The sequence below is a fragment of the Misgurnus anguillicaudatus genome, chromosome 8 (assembly GCF_027580225.2).
Source record: "Misgurnus anguillicaudatus chromosome 8, ASM2758022v2, whole genome shotgun sequence".
Taxonomy (NCBI): domain Eukaryota; kingdom Metazoa; phylum Chordata; class Actinopteri; order Cypriniformes; family Cobitidae; genus Misgurnus; species Misgurnus anguillicaudatus.
Window position 1 is genome coordinate 36,096,469 of NC_073344.2, and position 26,534 is coordinate 36,123,002.

Sequence of the window (26,534 nt, forward strand, 5' to 3'; positions counted from 1 at the left end):
ATTAACCCCTTGGAGCCATGTGGATTACCTTTGTGAAGGATGAATGCACTTTTTTTTGGTTTTAAATCTTAAAGGTGACATAGAATGGTTGAACGGAGTATTTATCCTTGTTCTGTGATGTGACATGTAGACAAAAAAAATTTGTTTGGGTCTGTAATGCCTTAGAAGCTTCCTAAAAACCTCTCTCAGATAGCTCTATTAGGGTGGGGGATTTTAAACAAGTGGTTTTGCACCTATTTGGCTCCCCCTACTGGCTTAACTTGCAATCTCATTACTGACTGGCTGACTTTGCTGCCACTCAAAAAATGTAGCCAATTATTTTAAAGTGAAGGGGCAGTTAGATGCCTGTGATGTCATAAGCATCAGTTTTTCAAATTGGGCTGTTTTCTGGCTGACATTTCTAAAAGAGGAATTTCTATAAGACTGAGATGTTTAGCATGTTTAGGACTTTTTGTATGTTTGTGAATGTGGGTAGACTACCATTATTCAACAAAGACAAGGTAAAAATAGTTTTTCATTCTCTGTCCCCTTTAAGTTGTTCCCTGATCCCTGTTTTTTACTATTATAAAGCTTGGAAGAGCAAAGACATTTATTAAAATACCTCCAAATGTGTTCGTCTGAGTGATGAAGAACATGTGTATCTCAAAAGGATTTTATTAGAGCTCCTATAACATTGCTAAAAACAATGTTATTTCGTGTATTTGGTGTAATACAATGTGTTTGCATGGTTTGTGGTTTAAAAAAATATATTTTCCACATTCCATACATTATTGTTGGTCCTCTATGCCCTGACTCCCTGAAACGCGTTGATTTTGTACAAAGCTCATTGTTCTGAAGAGCACAGTGTCTTCTGATTGGCCAGCAAACCAAAACATTGTAAATTGGCCTGAATACTTCTGTCGTCATCCGGAAATGCGACGCTATTTAATATATTTGTAAGATTAGCTCACTCACAATGCAATACTGACAGAAGTTAAAGGAACAGTATGTAGGATTGGGGCCAAAACTGGTACTGCAATCACAAAATGACAACATAAACATCAGTTGAGGGCTGCAACACCACTTTTTTATGACAATATCCTGGCAGGACCACTGTTGTCAGTGAAATGAAAATGATTTCTTAATGTCTAGTGATATATATCAGGGCCATTTTATGATTAATTGATATAAATTTCTTACATACTTTTCCTTTAATATCATCTTTGCTATGTTATCAATACGAGCCAAATCTGATCCAGAAAATGCAAATGACCAAGCTGAGCAGAACAGATAAGGTAAAAATACTAAAACATTAAAACCATGTCTGCATTTGTGATCATATTCGTAGAAATGACAAACAACAAGCGCTACTTTAAACAAATGATTTTATCCAAAAATTTGTTCTCCTCAGTCATTCAGTGCATGTCCACAAGCAGACTACAGCACATGCTTCTGACATGACCTGCTGATGTATTTGCCAGCGTACATACACAAAATATGCAGGAAAGTAATTCATGCATTTATACGGGCGTTTTAAGTATTGTTTACAATATTTACATAATGGCTAAATTAAAAAAAGGAAAAAACAAAAAAAAAATGCTATTATGTCAGCAGCATGCGCCGAGTCCGCCCGTGAACATCAACCGAAGGACCAAGCAGGAGAACAAATTGTTGAATAAAATCTCTATTTTCGTTTTCTTTGCCCACAAAAGTGTTCTCGTCGCTTCATAATATTATTATTATTGAATTACTGATGAAATATGGACCTTTTTGGCAATGTCTTTCATTTAAATATAACTGCAGTCACAAGCCTCCCGGTTTTGGGGGTAAGTCATTTATGATAAAATTTTAATTTTGGAGTGAACTATCCCTTAATGTTATTATAAATAAATGTTATTGCTTAAAGGGCACCTATTTTACAAGATGTAATATAAGTCTCAGGTGTGCCCAGAAGTTGTGAAGTTTCAGCTCAAAGTACCCCACAGATCATTTGTTATAGCGTGCCGTTTTTTCTGTGTTTTTGAAGCTTTTTTTAAGTTATATTTTTGGGCCATTTTGCCTTTATTGATAGACAGTAGTAATTGAAAGGCGACAGGAAAGTACAGGGTTGAGAGAGGGGTATGGGATCGGCAAAAGACCTCGAGCCGAAAGTGCGTTTTGCACCATATGTCGGAGCACTGTCCACTACACCATCGTCTCCAACGTGTTTTTGAAGCTTTGATTGCGTTTACAGTGCACAATATAACGTGTGTTCATGTTTCACGTGTAAAAAAACGTGGTATTCGTCACACAATTTACTTATCTGTATAGCTGTGTTTTCGCTGTCCTAAAAATGGGCTGATGTCTTCCTTGCTCTATGAAGTCACTCCTTCAGAAATACGTATCGAGTTCTGATTGTGTAGCTTGTTTAGTGTGTTGTGATTCAATAGCAGATTAGCTTGCCGTTAACTTGACTGGTGACTAACGTATTCTTGTGGGCGGAGTTTAGTCAGAATACTGTTCTACTGACGTCATTAACACAGGAAGTAGAGGTCTGTAGTCCAAACCGGCCGTTTGCTGTAGACTTTGAAAGGCGAATTCTGTTAAAGAAAATATATTGCCTGGCAGTAAACTTTGAGCTTTATCATTTTACAGGTATTATTTATTAGGGTTGTGCCGCCAGACGATAGTATCGTGTATCGACGATCTTCAGACAAATCGCCAATGACAGGCTTTCATGGCGATAGTCATGACGATAGTTGGCGAATGGTTATTATTTTCATCATAGTTTTACATTAACATCCACATTGCATGCTTTTCCTCACATGAGGGTTTGTGGGCTTTACTTTACGTGGAGAGCTTGTAAAGAGAGGATTCCTTCTTGCACGTACCTGCACTTAATGCGCGCGTCTTGGACTCTTTCTAGCAATAAATCCAGCGTGTCATGAACTGCTGCGCTTCTATCTGTCTCACGTGCACGCGCTCTCGCGTCTGTCCGCAGTCTAAACATAAACTAAAGTAGTAATCCTTATGTATATGTTCAGTTTAATGCGTTTCATGCGAGCTGAGGCAAACTTTACTTTTTGTTTAAAATATGACCCGCTGCATAATGGCGCCTCTCTCACTTTCGCGTACGTGCAGAGAGCTACACTCTGTCCAAAGTCAGATCACTAGGTATTAATCATGTTTATGATATGCATTTCATGGAGTTGTAGCAACACGTCCCTCGTGTTTAAAATATGATCGCGTTCCGCTGGACCAATGTGTTTAAAAAAAACTCTGAGAGCACCACTGCTTGACACGTGTAGCCTTCTGCAACAGCACTAAACAAATGCATTGAGTTGTTTGTATGTGCGCGCACGTGTGTGTGTGTATGTGCGCGCGCAGATGCATGTTTTTACAGTTATTAATTAATCATGGTTAGTGTTTTAATGACACGCTCGCATTAATGGCATCAGTTTTAAGAAGGTTGCGGTCATGACGGTGTTGCTCTTGTTCGTTTTTGTCCACCAATCAAGTGACTTGTTATAATGAGTAAAAAATTAACAAATAAAAAATGAGTAAACTACTGCCCCGCCCCACGATACTATCGTGTATGGCCGATCTCACAGGCTGACGATAGGACGATCTCAAAATGGGGCATATCGGCCAACACTATTATTTATGCTATTATAGCAACATTACGCACTGACTAGGGTTTTAAAAATGGGATCAGAAAGAACGTGACCTTTAATATCTGTACCTTTAAATGCAAATGAACTACAGCGTTTCACTTCCTTACAAACAGACAGTGAGCTCTTTCCGTTCAAATAGATTTGATTAATACAGTCTGAGACAATAGTATTGAGTGGACAGAGTACAACTATGGTAATGCAGGACTGTAAGTGGGCGGGGCTTTCAAAATGGCATGTTTAATGGGGATTAAAAACAAAGGAGAGGATGGATTTTTTTCATCGTAGGTGGTTGTGGTGCCAACAGGCATTATGTCCAAACACCTTGTAAAAGTGGATTTTGCATAATAGGTGCCCTTTAAACAGTGTTTATGTGTTACGTCTCCTCTATTTTGTTGCAATCTAATAGTAAAATCGTAACACTTAATAACTAAAGTGAATTTCTTTAACTAAATACGAGCCCAGAAATGTGTGTTGACTAGAAAAAAATCCACTTATTTATTTATAAACAATCTTTCCCTTTAGGGATATCATCAGATATGAAGAATTGGTATAAAATCTGATCATTCAAACAATTTCAACCACATTAAATGAAAATGAAAGAAAACCCTAAAGTCAATGCAATACTCCATCACTGCAAATAAATGCAAGCTACCTGATTTAGGTTTACGTGCATTACGGCTGGGAAAGTCTGCGTTCTCGACTGTAAAGAACCAGAGGGATAGGTAACCCACGTAAGCATGTCTAATGCTAATACACGCTCTGGGCTCCACCAGGCAATAAAGAAAAAAGCAGGCAGGAAGCCTGTTTAAAGGGCACACTTCTCCAAGAATAATGTGCGGTGAAGGCACCGGCATGCTTTGTTAGAGATCCCATGAACCCCTCTGCCTCCACGCTCACGGCGGTGTGCTCAACCCCTGATGCATTGAAAATGTCCTATAAGCATGCAGAGAAATATACACACACATGCGTGTTGGAAAGTTGTTAATAGCATGTAAGCGCACTAATCGGAGCTCACACAGAGGGCTGTGACCGGCAGCGGCAGACAGAAAATGCTTGGCTGAGCTTGAATGTTTATTAGACTACAGCTCGCAGGTACTGTGAAAAGAGCAGGGCTTTTGTGCCGAGAGCTCAGAGCGAAATTATAATGAAATGAAGAAAACCAAGCATTACAAATGACTGAAAACACAGATAAGCGAGTTTTGGTGTCAGATTAGATTAATAATAAAAGGCCTACAGAAAGAATGAATGACATATCATAGCAGAGGAAGGCCGTGCATGCGGATGAGATATCTTCGAAAACTGAGAGAGAATGAACGGACGAAAGAGAGAGAGAGAGAGAAATAGAGGGAAGCAAATAGCGACAGGCAGGCTGCGATCTCCAGCGGAGAAGGTCAGATTTGGAAATGTCACGGCCGTGATTGTTCCAGATTGAATAATTGGAGAGAAAAGCCGGCTGACAACCCAGGGGAAGGAGGAATGGTGGGGAGGGAGAGGGAGGAACAGACGTCAGGAGAGGAACGAATAAAACGCACCTCTATAAACTGTCATTACGCTGTTTCAAGACCCCCCAACACACATGCACACACATACGCAAATGAAGACGTTTCTGAACGTGAAGGCACATCTCCGAACTGTCACTGGCGGCACATAAACACAGCACGGCAGGGAATAGAACATCCAGATGTCTCTTTGACTGCGTTTCTACCGCAGAGAGACTCGATGTGACAGATCGTTGCTCAGATAGCCGCCGCACACCCCCTGAATATAAGCCGGCCGCTGACCCTTCGAGGGAACGCGCGTGTTGTCGCGGGCCAAATGTGCTTTGACTGGAAGAACCAAAAGGCGTGGTTAGAGGCCGGGGCTTGTGCTGCCGTGGACGAGACCTTGAGTAAAGGGGACAAGTTCTGCACACCCAGAGTAACCAGTAACATATGGAAGTTTTGCCTGGTGGCAGCCTCAGGCGACCCGGGGAACGACGGGCCAACGGAGACCCGGTACTGCGAGTTTGGCTATAACAGCCAGTGGCGGTTTTCCACGGTTGAGATTATGCAGGAATGTCAAAGGAAATTAAATGAGCTTGAAGTTAGTGCCACAAAAACAGCAAATGACAGCACTTGTGATGTTTTGAAAGGAACAGATCATGAATTTCTTATTGGAACAGCAGAATCTGAATACACTGTATATACATGCAACTTCAGCTTAACTGCTTGTGCATGGAGGTAACAACATTAAAGGGACACTCCACTTAAGTTAAACATTTGATTGTTACCGTTTTGGAATCCGTTCAGACAATCTCTGGGTCTGGCGCTACCACTTTTAGCATAGCTTAGCATAATACATTGAATCTGATTAGACCATTTAGCATCACGCTCAAAAATAACCAAACAGTTTCGATATTTTTTCTATTTAAAACTTGACTCTTCTGTAGTGACATTGTGTACTAAGACCGACGGAAAATGAAAAGTTGCGATTTTCTAGGCAGATATGGCTAGGAACTATACTCTCATTCCAGCGTAATAATCAAGGACTTTGCTGTAGGAGGCGCAATGATATTACGCAGTGCCCGAAATTAGTCCCCTGCTATTGAAAGTTACTAAGGGGACTATTTTCGGCTGATGCGTAATATCATTGCGCAATGTTAAATGGTCTAATCAGAATCAATGGATTGTGCTTAGCTATGCTAAAAGTGGTACAGCCAGACCCGGAGATCGGCTGAATGAATTGCAAAACGGTTAAAATCAAATATTTAACTCTAGGGGAGCTGGAAAATGAGAATATAGCCATTTAACGTCATGGGTTCGATTCTCAGAAATGCAGGCATTCGTTTAAAAATGTAATGCAATGTAAGGCCCTTTGGATGAAAGCTTAAATGCATGTACTTAAGAGCATTTTTGATTGACAGGGTAATAAATTGATGCTTTCTCACCATCATAGTAGACAATAGCTCCAACAAGCTTGTCTTTCTTCAGCATAGGGAAGAGCTCCAGTGCTTTGCTCTTGCTCAAGACGTAACTGCTCTTCAGACAGTGCGATCCGGCCACCAGGTCGTACATCTTGATGCCGGCCCAGTAATATGGTAGCTGCCACCACCTCGACAGAACATCAAAAGTGAATCTATGCTCTGACAGAAAGACATACTGTACTCTTCTGTTCACAAAAAATACTAAAATAAATAAATTCAACAAACTCTCCATGAGGATCAAACACCAGGATCCCATAAATGGGCCTTATTTTATATATATTGAGGACTTTAATAATTATAGGGGTGGTTTCCCAGACAGGGATTAGACTAGTCCTAGACTAAAATAAATGTAAGAGCTATCCAAACTGAAAACAACTTTCACTGACATATCTTAAACTACATCAGTGCCCTTTGTTTTGCCTCAAAATGCGCACATGTAATGTTTTTAGTAAGACATGTTTATTAAAACTATTTACATTTCCTAATTAAACTAAGACCTAGTCCTGGTTTAAGCTAATCTCTGTCCAGGAAACTGCCCCTGTAGGTTTATTATGTAAGGGATAATATAGGCAGTAGGGCTGTGCAATTAATCGTTTTTGATTTTCAATTTTAATTTTTGATTTAAACTATTACAAAAACAAGATAATCGAGATAAAACAATTACTGTGCGAATAAAATATAAATTGTGTGTTGCTGGACCAATGTATTTGTCAAGCACTTCGAAGGGACCACTGCTTTGACACGTCCAGCCTATTGCAACACTTACTTAAAGGAATAGTCTACTCATTTTCAATATTAAAATATGTTATTACCTTAACTAAGAATTGTTGATACATCCCTCTATCATCTGTGTGCGTGCACGTAAGCGCTGGAGCGCGCTGCGACGCTTGATAGCATTTAGCTTAGCCCCATTCATTCAATGGTACCATTTAGAGATAAAGTTAGAAGTGACCAAACACATCAACGTTTTTCCTATTTAAGACGAGTAGTTATACGAGCAAGTTTGGTGGTAGAAAATAAAACGTAGCGCTTTTCTAAGCGGATTTAAAAGAGGAACTATATTTTATGGCGTAATAGCACTTTTGGGAGTACTTCGACTCGGCGCAGTAACACCCTTCCTCTCCCATTATGAGAGGGAGAAGGGGAGCGGACTCTTCAGGCGAGTCGAAGTACTCCCAAAAGTGCTATTACGGCATAAAATATAGTTCCTCTTTTAAATCCGCTTAGAAAAGCGCTACGTTTTATTTTCTACCACCAAACTTGCTCGTATAACTACTCGTCTTAAATAGGAAAAACGTTGATGTGTTTGGTCACTTCTAACTTTATCTCTAAATGGTACCATTGAATGAATGGGGCTAAGCTAAATGCTATCGAAGCGTCGCAGCGCGCTCCAGCGCTTACGTGCACACACACAGATGATAGAGGGATGTATCAACAATTCTTAGTTAAGGTAATAACATATTTTAATATTGAAAATGAGTAGACTATTCCTTTAAGAAAAAGGTTAAATAAATGCGTGTTTTAAAGTTACTGAGTAATCATGCTAAATAATTGTGATTATGATTTTTATTAAAAAAATAATAATAATTGAGGTCATGATTTTGCCAATAATCTAACAGTTATCTCGTCAATTAAGAAAAAACATTTGGAAAAAAAACTTTTATGTTTTATGTTAATCTGTAATACTGCGATTATCCACTAGATAATCTAGATTTACTCAACTCTGTGTATGTTTTGATAATCATTCTGAATCTGATCTCTAACAAAATTCCTTCACAAAAATTAGAGTTTATAAGCAGAGAAAAAATTTAGATGGGATAAAACGTTTTTCCCATTTTGTTTGTTTTAAAGCAGAGGGTCTGTTCTTTTATTTGATATATTTGTATGTTTACATATTTTTAGAAGAACATTTTTCTTAAATGCATTTTGTGAAACTTTTGTGAAAATGACAAAAAATGCTGACGGGCAATTTTTAAAAAAAGGCTGGCGGCAAATGAGTTAACGAATGCAGACCTTCCAAGAGAAAAACCCTGTTTCATTTTGGTTTTAAGATAAGACATTCAAAAGTTGCAAACATGCCATTTGGTTTAATGATTTGTAAATATAATGTCATGTTATTAGAAGACATATTCATAATTATTTTGTATAACATTAAACTGTACCTGTCAAAATGATTTGCAGCATACGGGTTACCGTGCATTATTAGTTTTGAGCATTTCTTATCTGGGAATATTAAACGACTGGCCAATCAGAATCAAGCATTCCAATGAGCCATGTAATAAATTGTATAAAATTTTATTTGAAGAGTTTCGTTGCAAAACGAGATAACCACCATTTTCTTAATTGTTCAGAAATCGCGTTTTTTGGTTGTGCATTCCAATTAATTTCAATGCAACTGCAGTTGGTTTGTTTTAATTTAAACCTTAAAAACTTAAAAATACAGCTAAGTAGCACCATAAAACAAAATAATAACATGATAACATAATAATAAACATGTTTTGACAAAAATGTAAAAAAATTGATTGATCGCGTTTTGCAACGAAACACTTCATTTATATAATAGATGCTCTATATTTATTTACAGAATATTTATTATTATTATTATTATTATTACTATTATTTATTTAAACTTTGATGCTTTGTTTAAATCAAAATATCATTATACAAACTCCCAAACGCAAAAATATGTACATTTATCCAAACAGACAGAGTCAGATGGTAATTTAGTAACAGCTTGGATTCCGCAAGTTAACTCAGTAAAAAATATTTATGAGGTTGATTTAAACCAGAGTACTTGAGTACATGAGTATTTGAAGAGTTTGGTTCCAAAACGCAATAAATCCATTTTGACTAATTTCGGTAAAAACGTGTTTTCTATACCAAGAAAGTGACATGATGAAAACCACTATTTTCTGTTACAAACTTCACATAGCATCTTTAGGTTATAAAAACATAAAATATTCAGATCCATAATGAGATTTTCAAAGATTTTTTATAAAAATGAATATTTTTTTCCACAAAATGCATTAAATCCAAGTTTTTTTTTCAAAATGCTATAAATCTATTGAATCAATATATACATGTGCATTCATCTTTGCCATGTTACATTCATTTAGTTGACTAGTCTTAAAAACTGATGAAAAAAATGAACATTAATGGCATTAACCAAAACACTTACTTGTCATTTTAAGTACAATGTTATTGCTGCGGTTATACTTGGGACGCCATCCCTGAACTTTTTTGACCGCGATCAGCTGTAAAATGTTTGGTCCTGCTCAATTTTTGTTGGCTTCGCATAAAATAAAAGTTTTTCATATGATCCCCTGGGGTCAATGTGTTAGCACGAGAGAGCTTGATGCTGTCGGGGGAAAAAGCAACCGGCATTTTCCGTCTCCCAAGTGCTTCTCACGTAAATTATAAGATGTTGATGGCTTACGTTTCTTTCTCGTCACAAAAAACCACCACAGGTTTAGCAATGCCATTAAAGTATTATTTTGTTTTTGTTTGTTTGTTGATCACGAAGTACAAAGTAGATGAGGAAAAATAGGATTTCGTGTACTCAACGTGGCGCCATTGTTTGTTTACAATGCGTGGAATGGTGTGCTGTAATTTGTGGAGCGGATTTATTGCGTTCTGTAGAAAAGGGGGAGTGGCTTTCATCGCGTTTTGGAAAAAAAGGGAGAAAAGATGACAGAATAACACGGCGGATATTAGATTTTGCGTAAAATTAAGAATTTACATTTAAATACTGACCTAATATAATACTGATTTTTTTTTTTATGGCGTTTATCGCGTTTGAAACCAAACTCTTCATTTGTAGATTAGCACGTTGTGTTAACAGAGATCCCCAGAGAACACACATACAAATTGTAAGTTGCATTTAAATGCAAAGTATAGCACTGCTGTGTCACTCATTTACAATAATGACGGAAATAATGACCTCACCAAAAAAAAAAAAATTCCAAGTGATATACTGTAGCAGACAGGGTGACATGCGTGTTTAAAGCTAAAAAACTGTCATGCAAATCTTGAGGTTTTTCATTTCTGTGACCCTTTCACACATCTCTGGCTGCTTTAAATATCAGAGCAAAGCATAAATGCCATCAGTAATTAGTAATGATGATGGTATGGACAGGAAGATCCTTTAACAACCCAGAATGACAAGGGTCAAAGACTGAAGAGGTGAGAGGTTCAACATCGATCCATAGAATATTCCAACCTACCTGAGGCAGGTGACCACATGAAAGGTTTAATGCCATGTCTGTGAACTTCTCAATGGATTTTAATATATAAACTGTCTTTTATGGGACAAGGATGTCAGTGTTTCAGTTTCTTACTTTTTCCTGTTCTATTATGATGGGTTTTGCCTTACAGTCCTTTTAATTAGTTTTAGTAGTTAGTAGTAAATGTAAATTGATGCAAGAGAGTATTCATCTGTTGAATGGATTTTCTTACTTGTAAACAGGAAGCATTATGGGTAAAGGGGCAGACAGGTGAGGTGCAATGTTCAGCAGATTGGCACGCTCATGAAGGGCTTCTTTCACCATCATGTACTGTGAAGGGTAATAGAAATATTTTGTTAAACAAAAAATTACTGTGTTAAATCTTGTATCAGCCAATTAATGGCGGCCTTATTGTTGCCTCTGTTATAACAAATATTGTTACACAAAGCAAATTAATTCACACTTCAACTTTATGATCACTGTTATTTTTATTTTTATTAATTTGCATTTTGAAGTTTTAATCAAAACTGTAGTATGACACTTCTGAAACCCACATACTGATGACATGATGACTAATTACATGTATTACATCAGTTTACAATATTTTTAATTATATTACCAGCCAGACTAAATTAGGTTTTGTTCTGGCCAAAATTGATCTACAAAAGTGCCTCAGATCTGCAGTATGCTCCATCTATCTGCAGTGTGTCTGTGCTTCTCTTTGTCTCTCTGATAAGTGCTCAAAATGTCACAGTGGTGGCATAAGACACCTAGCAATTCTTCTTCTAAATATTAGGGGCAAATGGGAAAAAATGGGGCCTTCACCTGCTCATAATCTAGTTTCATGATGGCTTTCTGCAGATAGCGGACCCCGCCGTGAATGAGCTTGGTGCTTCTGCTGCTGGTGCCTGATGAAAAATCGCTCCGTTCGACAAGAGCTGTTTTCAGATCTGGACGGGGAGGGGGCAGAAAGACAGGTTAGAAAAGAATTAGACAATGCACTGGCATTTCAAGACCTTATGGTGGCAAATATTTAGGCAGTTGCTGCTGTCATTTACATACGCATATTACAGATAGTGGTGAAAAGCTGTGAGGATGGAAATATCAGAACATACTTATTGCATTTAGGCGTACTGCCTGTTATTGATCCCCAGAGGTAAATAAAGTTTATAATCGGAATTTAAAATCGGAGAATATTATAAATTAAAAAAACTGACATGAGCATTAAGGCCCTGTGTCCACCAGAGCATTTTTTCCTGCTGCCGACGGATGTTTCCAATTGTTTCCAAAACTTCAGTTTTCCACGATCAGCGCTGAGTGTCGAGAGTTGAACATTTTTCAACTTTGGGTGAAACGCTAAGCTTGTCAAAGTCACTTTCCCTCAGTCATCCAATCACAGTGGAGGAGGGGTGGGACAAATACCACAACAACCAACCGATGCATCATACAACGACTTAGAAGCATCATACAACTAAACCGCTCAGTTGAAGAACCACTGCGCCCACAGCTGGCACCGTCTGACATTTTCAGCCAACTTGTTGATCAGCCCAGTCTCACAAAATTATGTACCTTTAGTCACGTACATTTTTTGATTCTTTTTCGTGATACTGTCACGAATATCCGCGTTTTTCCATGACCGTATCACAAATTTTACCTGTCATTGTCACGTATTGGTTATTCAAATACTTTTTTACCATTGTCGTTTCAGTTTAGGGTTAGATTTGCATAAAATGACCTTACCCAAACCACTCTAACCCTAACGCCAGGCGACAATGGTTTAAAAATCAGAAAATATAAAAAACAAATCAGAAAAAATTATATAAACCAATACTTAAAGTGACATCCTAACGCAAACACCAACTCTAACCCTAAATCGAAGTGACAATGGTTTGAAAATATGAATAAGCAGTTGAGTAACCAATATGTGACAATGACAGGTAAACAGAAATTTGTGATACAGTCACAAAAAAACTCGAAAATTCGTGACTGTATCAACAAAAAGAAAAAAAATTACGTGACTATATATACGTAATTCGTGAGACTGGGTAGCTTTGATGGACACCGAGCCTAAATGTAAAACTGAACTCAACTACACCAGCACTGTATACGTCTTAAGCATAATCAAACTGTATTGCTGGAATCCAAAAATATTTAGCTGAAATTACGACAAATATAATACTTACTTCGCGTGACAGCATCCAAGGCACATCCTGAGCCTGTGGCTCCGCCCCCCACCACCAAAACGTCAAACTCTTCAGTAGTTCTGAGTGCTGTAAGTTGCTCTTCTCTTGTTGGGAGGGCATCTTTAAATGGCATCTTTAATTCACCCTGTGCTTCGACATACGCCAGCCGAGCCTAGACATTGGCATCAGGTTCATAAAAATGAATAAGCATATATCATAAAAACAAAACAAAAATCACATCGTCTGCATGCTCTTAAAAGATGCAATCCAGATGTGGCCTGCATTTAAAACCTCTAAAACTGATCATGTTTTATTTTAGGGATGCTCCGATCAATGCCGATCTCCACTAATAATACGTTGCAGATCACTATTCTGAATCGGACAGCCGATCTTATTACAGCTATTTCATGTACTACGGCTTTTGATCAGTAAGTCCTTATTGACCTAAAATCACTGTTAGTTTGGGTCGTTTATAACATAACATATTCTTTATTATCATGAAAATACCTGAAAAGGTTTGAAGAACAGCAATATAAATATATCCTTCAGCCATTTCATGGAGCTGCGTGTCATCACAGCTGCGTGTGTATTGTTCTTTGTCTACAGCGCATTTTGAGTTTCTGCACGAGAGCGCCCCCTGGCTTTTGGATGTAGCGGCATTTCACCGTAATTCATTGAGAAACATAGCAAGCATTATCGGCCGATCGATCGGAGCATCCCTATTTTATTTGTTCAATTTGTTCGTCATTGTTCAAATATTTTAGCATTCCTGGATTGCATCTTTAAAAAATAAGTAGAAAATGAATGTAGTTATAATTAAACAATCTGTAAATGTTACAATTTTAAACATGCACCCTACCCTAAAACAACAAATATTATTTAATGAAATAGAATGTTATTGGTAGTTTAGGTTAGTTACCAAGGTCTAGATATAGGAAAATAAGGATTTGAACACCCTGCTATTTTGCAAGTTTTCCCACTTAGAAATCATAGAGGGGTCTGAAATTGTCATTGTAGGTGCATGTTCACTGTGAGAGACATAATCTAAAAAAATTCCAGAAATCAAAATAAATGATTTTTTAACTATTTATTTGTGTGATACAGCTGCAAATAAGTATTTGAACACCTGTCTACCAGCTAGAATTCTGACCCTCAAAGACCTGTTAGTCTGCCTTTAAAATGTCCACCTCCACTCCATTCATTATCCTAAATTAGATGCACCTGTTTGAGGTCATTAGCTGCATAAAGACACCTGTCCACCCCATACAATCAGTAAGAATCCAACTACTAACATGGCCAAGACCAAAGAGCTGTCCAAAGACACTAGAGACAAAATTGTACACCTTCACAAGGCTGGAAAGGGCTACGGGAAAATTGACAAGCAGCTTGGTGAAAAAAGGTCCACTGTTGGAGCAATCATTCGAAAATGGAAGAAGCAAAAAATGACTGTAAATCTCCATCGGACTGGGGCTCCATGCAAGATCTCACCTCGTGGGGTCTCAATGATCCTAAGAAAGGTGAGAAATCAGCCCAGAACTACACGGGAGGAGCTGGTCAATGACCTGAAAAGAGCTGGGACTACTGTTACCAAGGTTACTGTTGGTAATACACTAAGACGTCATGGTTTGAAATCATGCATGTCACGGAAGGTTCCCCTGCTTAAACCAGCACATGTCCAGGCCCATCTTAAGTTTGCCAAGGACCATTTGGATGGTCCAGAGAAGTCATGGGAGAAAGTCATGTGGTCAGATGAGACCAAAATAGAACTTGTTGGTCATAATTCCACTAAACGTGTTTGGAGGAAGAAGAATGATGAGTACCATCCCAAGAACACCATCCCTACTGTGAAGCATGGGGGTGGTAGCATCATGCTTTGGGGGTGTTTTTCTGCACATGGGACACTGCGAGATTTTGGGGAACAACCTCCTTCCCTCAGTTAGAGCATTGAAGATGGGTCGAGGCTGGGTCTTCCAACATGACAATGACCCGAAGCACACAGCCAGAATAACCAAGGAGTGGCTCTGTAAGAAGCATATTAAGGTTCTGGCATGGCCTAGCCAGTCTCCAGACCTAAACCCAATAGAGAATCTTTGGAGGGAGCTCAAACTCCGTGTTTCTCAGCGACAGGCCAGACACCTGACTGATCTAGAGAAGATCTGTGTGGAGGAGTGGGCCAAAATCCCTCCTGCAGTTTGTGCAAACCTGGTGAAAAACTACAGGAAACGTTTGACCTCTGTAATTGCAAACAAAGGCTACTGTACCAAATATTAACATTTATTTTCTCAGGTGTTCAAACACTTATTTGGAGCTGTATCATACAAATAAATAGTTTAAAAAATCATACATTGTGATCTCTGGATTTTTTTATAGATTATATCTATAATAGTGGACATCCACCTACGATGACAATTTCGGACCCCTTCATGATTTCTAAGTGGGAGAACTTGCAAAATAGCAGGGTGTTCAAATACTTATTTTCCTCACAGTAGTTATAGATGCATGTTAAAATTAAAGTATTACTAAAATTAAGTATTAAGGAAAAAGGATTAGGATCCATGATGTGGTCACATTATGGCAACATGCACTGTGACCTGTCATCGTGAGAGATCAAACCTGCGGCCCAATTGATAGCGCATGCCATTTGTGACGCCTTGGTTGTGGGTTTGACCCTCAGAAAGCACACATACTGATTATAAATTCTCCCTATTGTTTAAAATAGAATTACACTTTCAATACATTACAAGTTCCTAATGATAAAATAGTCTGTTAATTGCATAAACATACATTTGATTTAAGCTTCCTAAACTACCAAAATAATTCTCTCAATCTTCTCCCATTTTATTAATCCTTATGTCAATCTTCTCACACCTCACAAGACTGATAGTTTTAAACAGCTCTTAGTCTATCAGTCGCATCAGTGCCCAGGCAAAACCCTTCAATTTGAATTAGGTCAAAACAAGCTTGGAAGAATCAAGGTGTTTTAGCCATAATGAAACGTTTTATTCATTTTCCGTTTGCATTTGGCCTAAATGATTACATCAATCTGCCACCAAAAGCCAGTAGGGTCCATTTGACTTGCAAATGACCAAATGAGCCCAGACATTTGCAATTTAGACAGTAATAAGATGTAAAAACAAGATTTAGCAATTAGTGTCTATTTCCAAGGACAGGCGTATTTAAAACATCCGCACATTATTAAGAGAGGCTGTCCTGCAATCACGACAAGTGCGTGACGGAAACAGAGAATTTCATGCAAATACGCAATCGCCCACCGCAGAGTGATACTTTAGCCAGCGTAACAGTGCCCTTGCCATAGAGGAGACAAACAGACACACACACCCACACACGCTCACCGAATTAACATTACAATCCCAAAGATTAGCATCCGCCACATGCATGATTGCAAGAAATTTTTTTAGAAAGCAAATTCACTCTCGTTTTTGACTTTCGCTTACCCATTTAGGCTGCATTGAGATGAGATGAGGGACAAATAAACAAATGGAGAAACAAAAGTTTGTGTCAGTGAAAAGTGCAAATGTGATGTGAAGATGTTGATCTTAGAAATGCAATGGCCATACTTAATGCATACTTACCAACTAACAAAAAATTGTTAATAAACACATCTAAATTTTCTGGATATGTTACAGCTGCATTATTTCTCCAAATTATCTGTGTGCTGACATTCTCCATGGCAACCCCATCCTTGAGAGTGCATAATTCTCTCGCTCCCTGGAGTTTCGCTGGGATTGGAACAGTTAAGATGCAAGATAATGGACAAAATGGGCTTGGGAAGATTTAAATAAATGATGAGAGACAAAATCAGGACTCCCATTGCTCTTCAAGGGTCTGTCTTTTTTCTTCATTTGTTTCAGAAAGCCTTGTTGATTATCTTAATCTACTTGACCTTCCGTTATTTGGTATAGCATCTAAACAGATGAGACCCCTGGGGTTCTTACAAGTTTAAATACAGACAAGACATGGTGTGTGACACGCTCCCTGATGGCGTGAATGGGGATCAGATTGTTCATGATTACATATTCAAGAGAGATCTTTTAAACAATGTGCGTATCACTGTTCAAGTGTAATCTCCCTTTAGCAAACAAAACCTGATTTTAATACGGTAGCCTGGCCCAGAGAGAGAAGGGAGTAAGTTTAGAGATTTTGAGTTGTATGTAAGTATAAATGGGATTTGTAATGCATCTGTAATAGCTTCTCGTTCTTGAAATCTATTCATATTAGTTTTTAAGTGCTTTTCTGGATCAAAATGAATAATCCTTGATGAATTATAGGTAAAGAATACAATTATAAGTACAGTTGTATGAAACTGATCTGTGCTTTAAGATATAGGGTGTTGTATGAAAATGCACAGTATGTTTTGAGTTGATAAGAAACTACTTCAACTGTGCCTTTAAGGTTGTTTAAACACAAAAATCACATTCCTGAGTCAGGACTAAACATGCTTTGGTACAGAAGGTGTAAACAGCTGCGATCTGTGTATTCTGCAGTCCAACCTGCAGGAGTCAGTGTATGGATGTGATGCGTAAACTTTACATGACATTGCATGTGGCACAGCAACAATTTTTATTGAATTTTAATGCATACCTGATTCTTTCTGTATTCAAAGTACTGTGATAGGCCAACGGCAGCTGCTACAGCTCCGCCCCCTATCAGGGTGCCCTTCACTGCTTTTCTGAAAGCCATTGATGCCTGCAACAGATGAAACCATATTATTAGTAGATGCCTGAAAGTTTATTAAGATTGATCTATTCAGATTTACAGTGAGAGAAACACAAGTTGTTTACACATATTTGTAAGGATTATATTTAATGTTGAACATTTGTATACACCATATTGTAAACAACAATATAACAGTTTACCCAAGTCTCTTGCATTGTGTCCGGTGTTTTATTTTACAACATTTATTTTATATTTATGCATTTGACAGACAGAAATTTGTATACAAAGCAACTTACAGTGCATTCAAGCTATACATTTTATCCGCATGTGTTCGAATGCTCTACCATTTCAGCTACAGAAGCACATTTTATTTCAAGATTAACATTTTCCCAATTCAGTTTATTTCACAACTGCCTGCATTAATGCCTGCTCCTTATCTAGAATTTTTCCTAATCTTGTTCATGGAGACAGGCCTATCTGACACACCTATTTCAGGATTTGGACTACTATATTAACAAGCCAATAAGTTGAATTTGGTTTGTTCAAGGAAGACATTTAAAATCACAAAGGGAACACGAACACCATTGTCGTAAGGTGTGTTGGCTTAAAGAAAAACACCACAGATTTTCAATATTTTAGTATCTTCTTACCTCATCTTAAACAAATTAATACACACACTTCTTTTTCAATGTATGCATTTAATCTTTGTACAACGTGTTGTGAATGTATTAGCATTTAGCCTAGCCCCATTCATTCCTTAGGTTCCAAAGAGGGATGAATTTAGAAGCCACCAAACACTTCCATGTTTTCCCTATTTAAAGACTGTTAAATGAGTAGTTACACGGTAAGTATGGTGGCACAAAATAAAATGTGGCATTTTTTAAGCGGATAAAAAATGAGAACTATATTGTATGGCGGTAGTCAGGAGTGAGGATGTTACTGCGCGCCAAGGTCAAAGTGCTGCAAACTAAGTCCTCTTCCGCCATACATAATTCTCATTTTTTACACGCTTAAAAAAAATCGCCACATTTTATTTTATGCCACTATACTTACTAGTGTAACTATTCATGTAACAGTCTTTAAATAGGGAAAACATGAAAGTGTTTGGCGGCTTCTAAATTCATCCCTGTTTGGATCCTAATGAATTAATAGGGCTAGGCTAAATGCTAACACATTCACAAAGCGCTGTACAAAGATTAAATGCACGCATTGAAAAAAGATAGGTATGTATTAATTCATCTAAGTTGAGGTAAGAACATAATAAAATATTGAAAAATGGTGGTGTTTTCCTTTAAATCCAGCAATAAAACTTTCAATTCTCCTAGATGAGTTTATTTAAGTGACTAATCTTACAGCTGAGACACCTGTGAAGGTCAAAATAAATCTTTCTTCACATTGACCTAATGCCCTGGGTAGGGAAGCATGTCATCATCACTACAAGACACTAGAGGAAGTATATGAGTCATATTAGTACACTGTTTGAAATTACACCTATGGGCCGCTTATAGGCACCATGTGCAAAACTCATTTAAAGCACAGTCTGAGAGAGAGAGAGCTCTTGCATGCCACATTTATAAGTTTAGCAGCAACTTTTATCCAAAATGATTTATAAGTCATTCAGTGTATAGGTACAGGATTACTATATATCCTACTTTGTTTATTCATAATAATGGATTCAGGGGAATTTACTGTAAAGGTAGTGTGAATCTCATCCCTGTCAAAAAAGCGTTTCAGACTGTTTGGTTTAGGCATAACTGGAAACCACAAAACAGTTAATGATGCCTCCAGGTCATGTTAACCTCCCATCACATGAACTGTCGTGCACGCTAGCTGTTATAAGTTACTAACATCGCGATTTCATTTTGTGACCAAAAAAGATCATGCGACAACATACAGTAAAGCATGTGTGATTTGAACCGATATTTAAGCCTATTTCTGTTACATTTTTTATCAATGTACACCCAGTGGGCTGGAAGCAACTGTGGCTGGTTCGCTTCCAGGAATAGACTCGCGCACTCTTGACGATAAATTAGTAGGTAACGCGGAAAAATAAAATGTCAAAAGCCCGGTATTTACTTACTGATTTTGGCGATGTTGATGATGATGATGTCTAAATAGAAAACTCATAGACAGTGATGGTAACAACAGTGTTCTTACAATGTTTCTCTTATTCGGGAATCCAGGAAGTAGACTGACAGGAAGTATTTGACAGACATGTGGATGGACGAATCGCTTAAGAGGATTAGCGGTCTGGTCCAATCATATTTAGAGGGCGTGTACAATGTTTAATTGTAGACGCATTTGGAACAGAAATGCGTTTTGTAAGACCAGTTTTTATGAAAGACGGTGGACAAAAACACTTAGACACTAGTTAACTAACTAATTGACTTTAACTCAACAAATGATTTATAATCTGAAGTTGAGCTGTGTTGTTTCAGGTGGGCGCAGTCATGTATGCCTATCATGAGATGTTCCAAGCAAAAGCTACATTTAGAATAATATGCAACCTATAGTTCTGCTTAAATTATGCATTTGGCAAACGCTTTTGTATTCAAATTTGCATTCAATCTACATTTACATTTAGGCATGTGTGTTCCATGGGATCGAACCCTTGAACTTTGCTCTACAAATTGAGCTACAGAAACACCTGTGCATAGCCTACTGTTTAAAAATAAAATGCTTAAAGTAGCGTTTGTTTTTTTCTCGGTCGATTCTTTGCGAGGCATTTTGTTGGTTCAGTTACACAGGTGGTAGTTTCAACCTAAAAAAAGTTCAGCGCGACCGCACCAGGCGTCATGGAGTTGGAGGCTGCTGACGTAGCGATGACGCAACTCGCCTCACTTAACAAAGTTGCCTCTGTTACAGCGGGATTCCCTCCTCACAATAGAAATCCTTCACTGTTCAAAGCGAGCAGTCGGATGAACACACACCCCAGTCCACTGAAACCTTTCCTGTGTATGATACAGGAAGAAACACATGGCGTCATTATAAACTGTAATCGAAGAGCTCCAGTAAGTGCGTATGTGAGAAGCCATAAGGTAATCTGCGTTATTGCAACATAAAAATATTGACCCACATGGTTTTTTATTATTTAAATCCAGACAATTTATTGTTGAAAAGTAAAGAAAAAAAATGCATTCCACATCTTATCTAATTACAACAATTTAAACAACTTTGGTAATAATTCTTGCAGTAAATAAAAATATTTTACTGTATATTCACATTTGTTTTTCTTCCTAAATGCTTTATTTACATTACATTCTTTGTAATTTTTATTCACCTAAATTCAGATTTATTTTCGTTATAGTTTTTTCTGGGTTCATAGAAATAAATAACATTGCATTTTCAGTGAATGTTACTTTTAATGTTGTTTGGTATCTGGCAAAAGTTTTGTATTTGTGATCCTGACCAAAACAAACCCTGACTACAAAAACATTTTACACCTATGCTGTGTATGCGGCGATTCTCCCAAAGAACCAAACAAAAGTCGCTTTATTGGTCCTTATCAGTGAGCTCTGATATTGTGTAAGTAGCCTAGTTTCTATATTGGGAATAGCTTTGCGCAAAACAGAACGTGTAGGAAATTCAACTCATATGACCTGCTGGGCAGCCCCGCATTTGCAAAAGCGCAGACAGCTGAATTGCGCCTGTGCGTAATGAGCGCGCGGAAGAACGGACCCTCTGTCCAGCTATCAGCCCGCGTCAGGGATTGACGCGCATGACGTCACGCCTCCTGGCACGTGGGCTGTGGCATTCAGAGATCTCATAAACAAAGGCACATTGCGCTCGAGCTCCAGTCTTCGCTTGCAGCCGAAGGAGTAAGGTGCGCAAAAAGTAGGCTTACCATTGCATGCACTTGTCACTGAACGTAACTTCTAGCAACAAGACGCTTTATGGATATATAATATTTGCAACTGTTCCAGTTGCATTTTTAAGGTATGTTAACGTAAAGTTATATTGTTTACAATAATAGTTGTTGTTTTGTTATTTTTATATGGGAACACTGTAAAGCAATACATATATAATTGTGTGTTTGTTTAGACATAAAATATATTTTTAACTAATTTTATCTTGCAAAACCTTAAGTTATTTAAATTTAGTGCAATTTATTAGCTTTGTTCACACAAGAATACAAGAAAAAGTAAAGTACACTAAAATACATAAAATGTCACCTGGAAGAAAGTCTAATGATAAAAGTTTTATTTGTCTTTCACAGGAAAGTAAACGAACGGAGAGACAAACTGACAGCAGCCCATACACGAGCACTGACTTCAGAGATTGTTCCACGAGAGATAAAAGTAGCAGGTGTGCGGAGGTAAAGTAAAGCAGGCCATGGAAATATGTCTCACAAGTTTGCATACATACTTTCCGATGGAAAACAACCTCAGTCCCAGGTTGCTAAAATAGCACAGCTTTTTGAAGTCTTTAGCAAAATTTAAAAAATATATAGTTTTTCAATATTTCAAAAAAAATATTTTGCACCCTGTCAGAAAAATCTTACAATTTAGTTTTCTAACACTGCAGCCATGCCCTGCGTCCAGGCTCAGTATGGGACATCACCACCAGGAGCCAGCCCTGCATCTCAAAGTTACAGTTACAACACCACAGGAGAGTACAATTGCGATTTCTTAACACCGGAGTTTGTCAAGTTTAGCATGGACCTGACTAACGCAGAAATAGCTGTCACTTCTTCGCTGCCCAGTTTTAGCACCTTTGTTGACACCTACAGTTCCAGCTACGACGTGAAGCCTCCGTGCCTCTACCAAATGTCCCACTCTGGGGATCAGCTGTCCATCAAAGTGGAGGAGATACCTCCACACAGCTACCATCAGCAGCATCATCAGCCGCACCAAACTGAGGAGAGCATGCCCCATACTGGACCTATATACTATAAACCGTCTTCCCCAAACATCAACCCATCACCCAGTTTCCCAGCACCTCCGCACCACACGTGGGACGAAAGCGGATCCCTTCACAGTTTTCATCAGAACTATCTGGCGACTTCGCACATGATAGACCAACAGCGTAAAAACGCAATGTCTCGGTTGTTCTCGTTCAAGCAGTCTCCTGTTGATACACCGATGTCAAGCTGCCAGATGCGCTTCGATGGATCTCTCCATGTGGCCATGGGCCCGGACACCCCGGGTACCCATCGCGCACTGGAGAGTTTTGCTGTACCGGCACCTCCGAGGAAACAGCACGGTTTGGCTCTATCTCATTCTCTTAACGTCGGTCACGGACACCCGTTACTGGAAAGCCCGGTAGCCTCACCCCCGGCTCGGGGATCGCCTTCTAGTGAGGGATTGTGCGCTGTATGCGGGGACAACGCAGCCTGCCAGCACTACGGAGTGCGCACCTGCGAGGGGTGCAAAGGGTTCTTTAAGGTAAAAAAAACTTTATATCCTTTCTCTGTAAATGTTTTTAGTCACCGTAAACTACATATTGTAAAAATTGCGCATTTATCCAAAGTATCTTGCAATACGCAGTTACTGAGATGGAGCAACCTGTAGTGGATTCTTTAATGCTGGGTTTCAACTCTTAACCTTTTGGTTTAAAGCCCAGAACTTTAACCTGCTATGGTACACCACCCTGATGTTTAACTGCTTACAGATTGAAAAGTACCAGGTTTAATACTGGTCTACAGTAATTATCTCAGTTGTATTGATTTGACCCCATATGCACCCAAGGACACCTCCGTACATCTTTGCCACCGTTTCTTTCGTCTAGAATTAAATTGGTTTGTGCCGAGAGTCGTATTTCGCCTAACCGTGCGTAACGCGCAATTCCCACTGGTGACATTAAGACAGCTCTTTATGTCATCACCGTGATAGAATAATCACACTAATCCGACAAGAAGGGTCGTGGAAAAAGTGTCGGGGGACCCCAAATTATGGCTGGCCACGGATCTGTATTTACCGAATGTCTGCCCTGTCCGACCCTTGAATGTATTAGTACTCAGCTTTGGGTTGGAGTGCAGGTTTTGAGTGTCCTGTTCCGTTGTTACTTCACAATGTGATTGCACTTGAAGTTGTTTCCTGATGAGTGTTGTGGTAACACACGTGTTGATGCTATGTGCATAGTTACATTAAATAATACATGTAATGTTCCGTTATAGCGCACGGTGCAGAAAAACGCCAAATACGTTTGTCTGGCCAACAAAAACTGTCCTGTGGATAAAAGAAGGCGAAATCGATGCCAGTATTGCCGCTTTCAAAAGTGCCTGGTCGTGGGAATGGTAAAGGAAGGTAAAGTCAATTCAATTTCAACTACTTTTATTATCTGGAAATGCTGGTTGTTTAAAACGTGGATATTTTCGAATTTACTTGAACTTTTATTACAATAACCTGATAATTCAGTTAAAAGAGTTTGGGCATGTACATAATAACCAATAAATTTTTACAGTCGTCAGAACAGCCAGTTTAAAAGGTCGAAGGGGTCGTCTGCCGTCCAAACCTAAAAGCCTGCAGGATATCCCGGTCTGTATGACACCTGTCAACCTCCTGAACGCACTAGTGAGAGCACACATAGACTCCAACCCCTCTATGGCCCGACTGGACTATTCAAAAGTGCGTGAGTTACCTGTGGATTTCAGTTTGAATAATTCAATGCCTAACAGTTTTGTGTGAGCCATCTCTGCTTTTCCGTTTTTAATTTTGCTCAATTTAATAAGGAAGTGACATTTGTGAATAATTGCGCAATAATTGCGCCTATTCTATTTTACCTTTCTTTAACGTTACATGTTTGAATTTTAGTTCCAGGCGAGCCCTGAGTATCACAGTGGAGATGAATCTCTGCACATTCAGCAGTTCTACGATCTCCTCACCGCTTCCATGAGCATCATTCGCGTATGGGCCGAGAAAATTCCCGGTTTCTCTGACCTGCCCAAATGCGACCAGGAGCTGCTTTTCGAGTCAGCATTCCTTGAACTTTTCGTGCTGCGTCTGGCTTATAGGTAACAATGCGTTTTGTAATGATGTACGTTCGCTCCGTTTTCAAGCTCTTTTAACGATTCACATTTTGTTTATAGATCCAACCTGGCTGAGGATAAACTTATTTTTTGCAACGGAGTGGTTTTACACAAGCTGCAGTGCGTGCGAGGCTTTGGAGAGTGGATCGACTCCATCTTTGACTTTTCTTCCAACCTTCAGAGCATGAACATAGACGTCTCTGCCTTCTCCTGCATAGCTGCTCTCACCATAGTAACAGGTAAGACATGTCTGACCTTTTCCGAAGCGATGCACAAAAAATACAGCATGAATCAGACGTCTGACAGGTTGCTTCTTATCTCCATAGAGAGACATGGACTAAAAGAACCCAAGAGAACAGAGGAACTTCAAAACAAGCTAGTAAACTGCCTGAAGGATCAGGTGTCCTGCAGTGCCGAATTGTCTAAACTGTTGGAGAAGCTGCCGGAGGTGCGCGCGCTTTGCACGCAGGGATTGCAGCGCATCTTTTACTTGAAACTCGAGGACTTGGTTCCCACGCCAGCGATCATTGACAAACTTTTTCACGATACGCTGCCCTTCTGAACAATTTTCTAAACTGCTACAGATTCATAAAACCCGTATGATTCCTCAATGAATGTGTTGGAAATTGGCGAATTGCATTTTCCAGGTCTGGCGCGCGTGCTGTCTGGAGACACACGTGAACGATGCTGTTTAAGATATTCGCAGAGGAAATAATAACAACAACAGAATATTTAAATATTCAAAGCATTGCAAAAAGAAGAACTGTGTGGAAAAAGGACTATTCTTGCCTGTTTAAAATGTATTCAGTTATATACTGAAATAAATGCAGTGTGGTGGAAGTGTTTTTGTATTGTTACACGTCATATAGCTCGTTTATGTTGATACTTGCAAAATCATTTATATACAACTTCTACAACGCAAGACAAGATGTAATGAACTACGGAAGCAAAATCATGGTACTTTAACCACTAGCTATTAAGCATTCTGCATTATAGTACTATATAAAGATTGTCTGGGTGTATGGGGATTTTTGAAAGTCTATCTGCAACATTTGTGGACAACAAACTTTGATTAAAATGGTAACTTACAGAGCACGTTTTGTTTCAAGTTTTATGTATAGTGAATTAAACTGTTATTAAGATATGAACCGCTTTTTTACAGTTTAGGAGGTATGCATGGAATTCTTTATGAGCTATTAACTACTCCAGCACTTTCTATTATTTTCATATTGAAATAATGTCCATTAAGTTTACATGCGAATGGTTTTAAATTCATAACATTATGCTTATAAATATTTAGATCATTTTCTACGATGTATTGTTTTTGCATTCTGTATTAAGCTTCTCCCATCTAGAACATTCATAAATAAATCTAACTATTATATGTAGTCTCTTGTTTTCTTTCTTTTATTTTTATGTAGACCTATTTATTTTGCAGTAAGATCTACTTTCGATAAGTGAATTGGCGAAGAATTCGTTCATTAAACTTTACAATTTAGTAAAATAATAGTTGATTTAATTACTCAAACGAAAAGCAACATCTTTTCTCAAAAAAAAAATGTTAACTGCATTTTATATGGCTTGCTAAATCGATATCTTTTCATATAATCAGTTTAATAATTAACGTAAAACTAAATGTAACAAATTTAACAAAATATGCGAAAAAATAAAATGTCTTTAAATCTTCCAAAGAACAGAGAAAGAAATAACAAAAACATCACCCACGTCGCAACTAAAACGAACAATATATTGCTACATTATTTAAATTACAGTATTTACATTTTTTGCGTTAAATGTCGGTCATCAGTTCTGCAAAGATTATTAGCATTTTTATATTAAAAATAATTTGTACAAATTTACAGCTATTAATCGTTAATATTATTTATAAGT

General features: G+C 38.3%; 2 protein-coding genes across 6 annotated transcripts in view; one reads left to right on the forward strand and one right to left on the reverse strand.

Annotated features, from left to right (window-relative positions):
* The window catches only part of gpd2 (glycerol-3-phosphate dehydrogenase 2 (mitochondrial)), a 58,993-nt gene that overhangs the window by 25,771 nt on the left and 6,688 nt on the right, over nucleotides 1-26,534 (reverse strand). Inside the window, exons 1-7 of one of the 5 annotated variants that reach the window (XM_055213228.2) lie at nucleotides 19,758-19,915; nucleotides 17,603-17,707; nucleotides 16,456-16,464; nucleotides 13,001-13,172; nucleotides 11,643-11,767; nucleotides 11,050-11,147; nucleotides 6,559-6,722 (exon numbers count right to left, since the gene is read on the reverse strand). In XM_055213228.2, coding sequence (XP_055069203.2) covers nucleotides 6,559-6,722; nucleotides 11,050-11,147; nucleotides 11,643-11,767; nucleotides 13,001-13,172; nucleotides 16,456-16,464; nucleotides 17,603-17,701 — 667 coding nt within the window. In that variant the 5' untranslated portion in view covers nucleotides 17,702-17,707; nucleotides 19,758-19,915. Of the gene's footprint in view, nucleotides 1-6,558; nucleotides 6,723-11,049; nucleotides 11,148-11,642; nucleotides 11,768-13,000; nucleotides 13,173-16,455; nucleotides 16,465-17,602; nucleotides 17,708-19,753; nucleotides 19,916-26,534 lie in introns of those variants that run through there. The other 4 variants (XM_055213229.2, XM_055213231.2, XM_055213230.2 and 1 more) reach the window with 4 other exon arrangements.
* Nucleotides 21,188-26,028, forward strand: nr4a2b (nuclear receptor subfamily 4, group A, member 2b). The gene is made up of 8 exons (XM_055213233.2): nucleotides 21,188-21,613; nucleotides 21,894-21,992; nucleotides 22,202-23,061; nucleotides 23,793-23,922; nucleotides 24,080-24,243; nucleotides 24,430-24,629; nucleotides 24,705-24,883; nucleotides 24,971-26,028. Exons 3-8 carry the CDS (start codon nucleotides 22,204-22,206, stop codon nucleotides 25,204-25,206), a joined length of 1,767 nt encoding a protein of 588 aa, XP_055069208.1. The 5' UTR covers nucleotides 21,188-21,613; nucleotides 21,894-21,992; nucleotides 22,202-22,203; the 3' UTR covers nucleotides 25,207-26,028.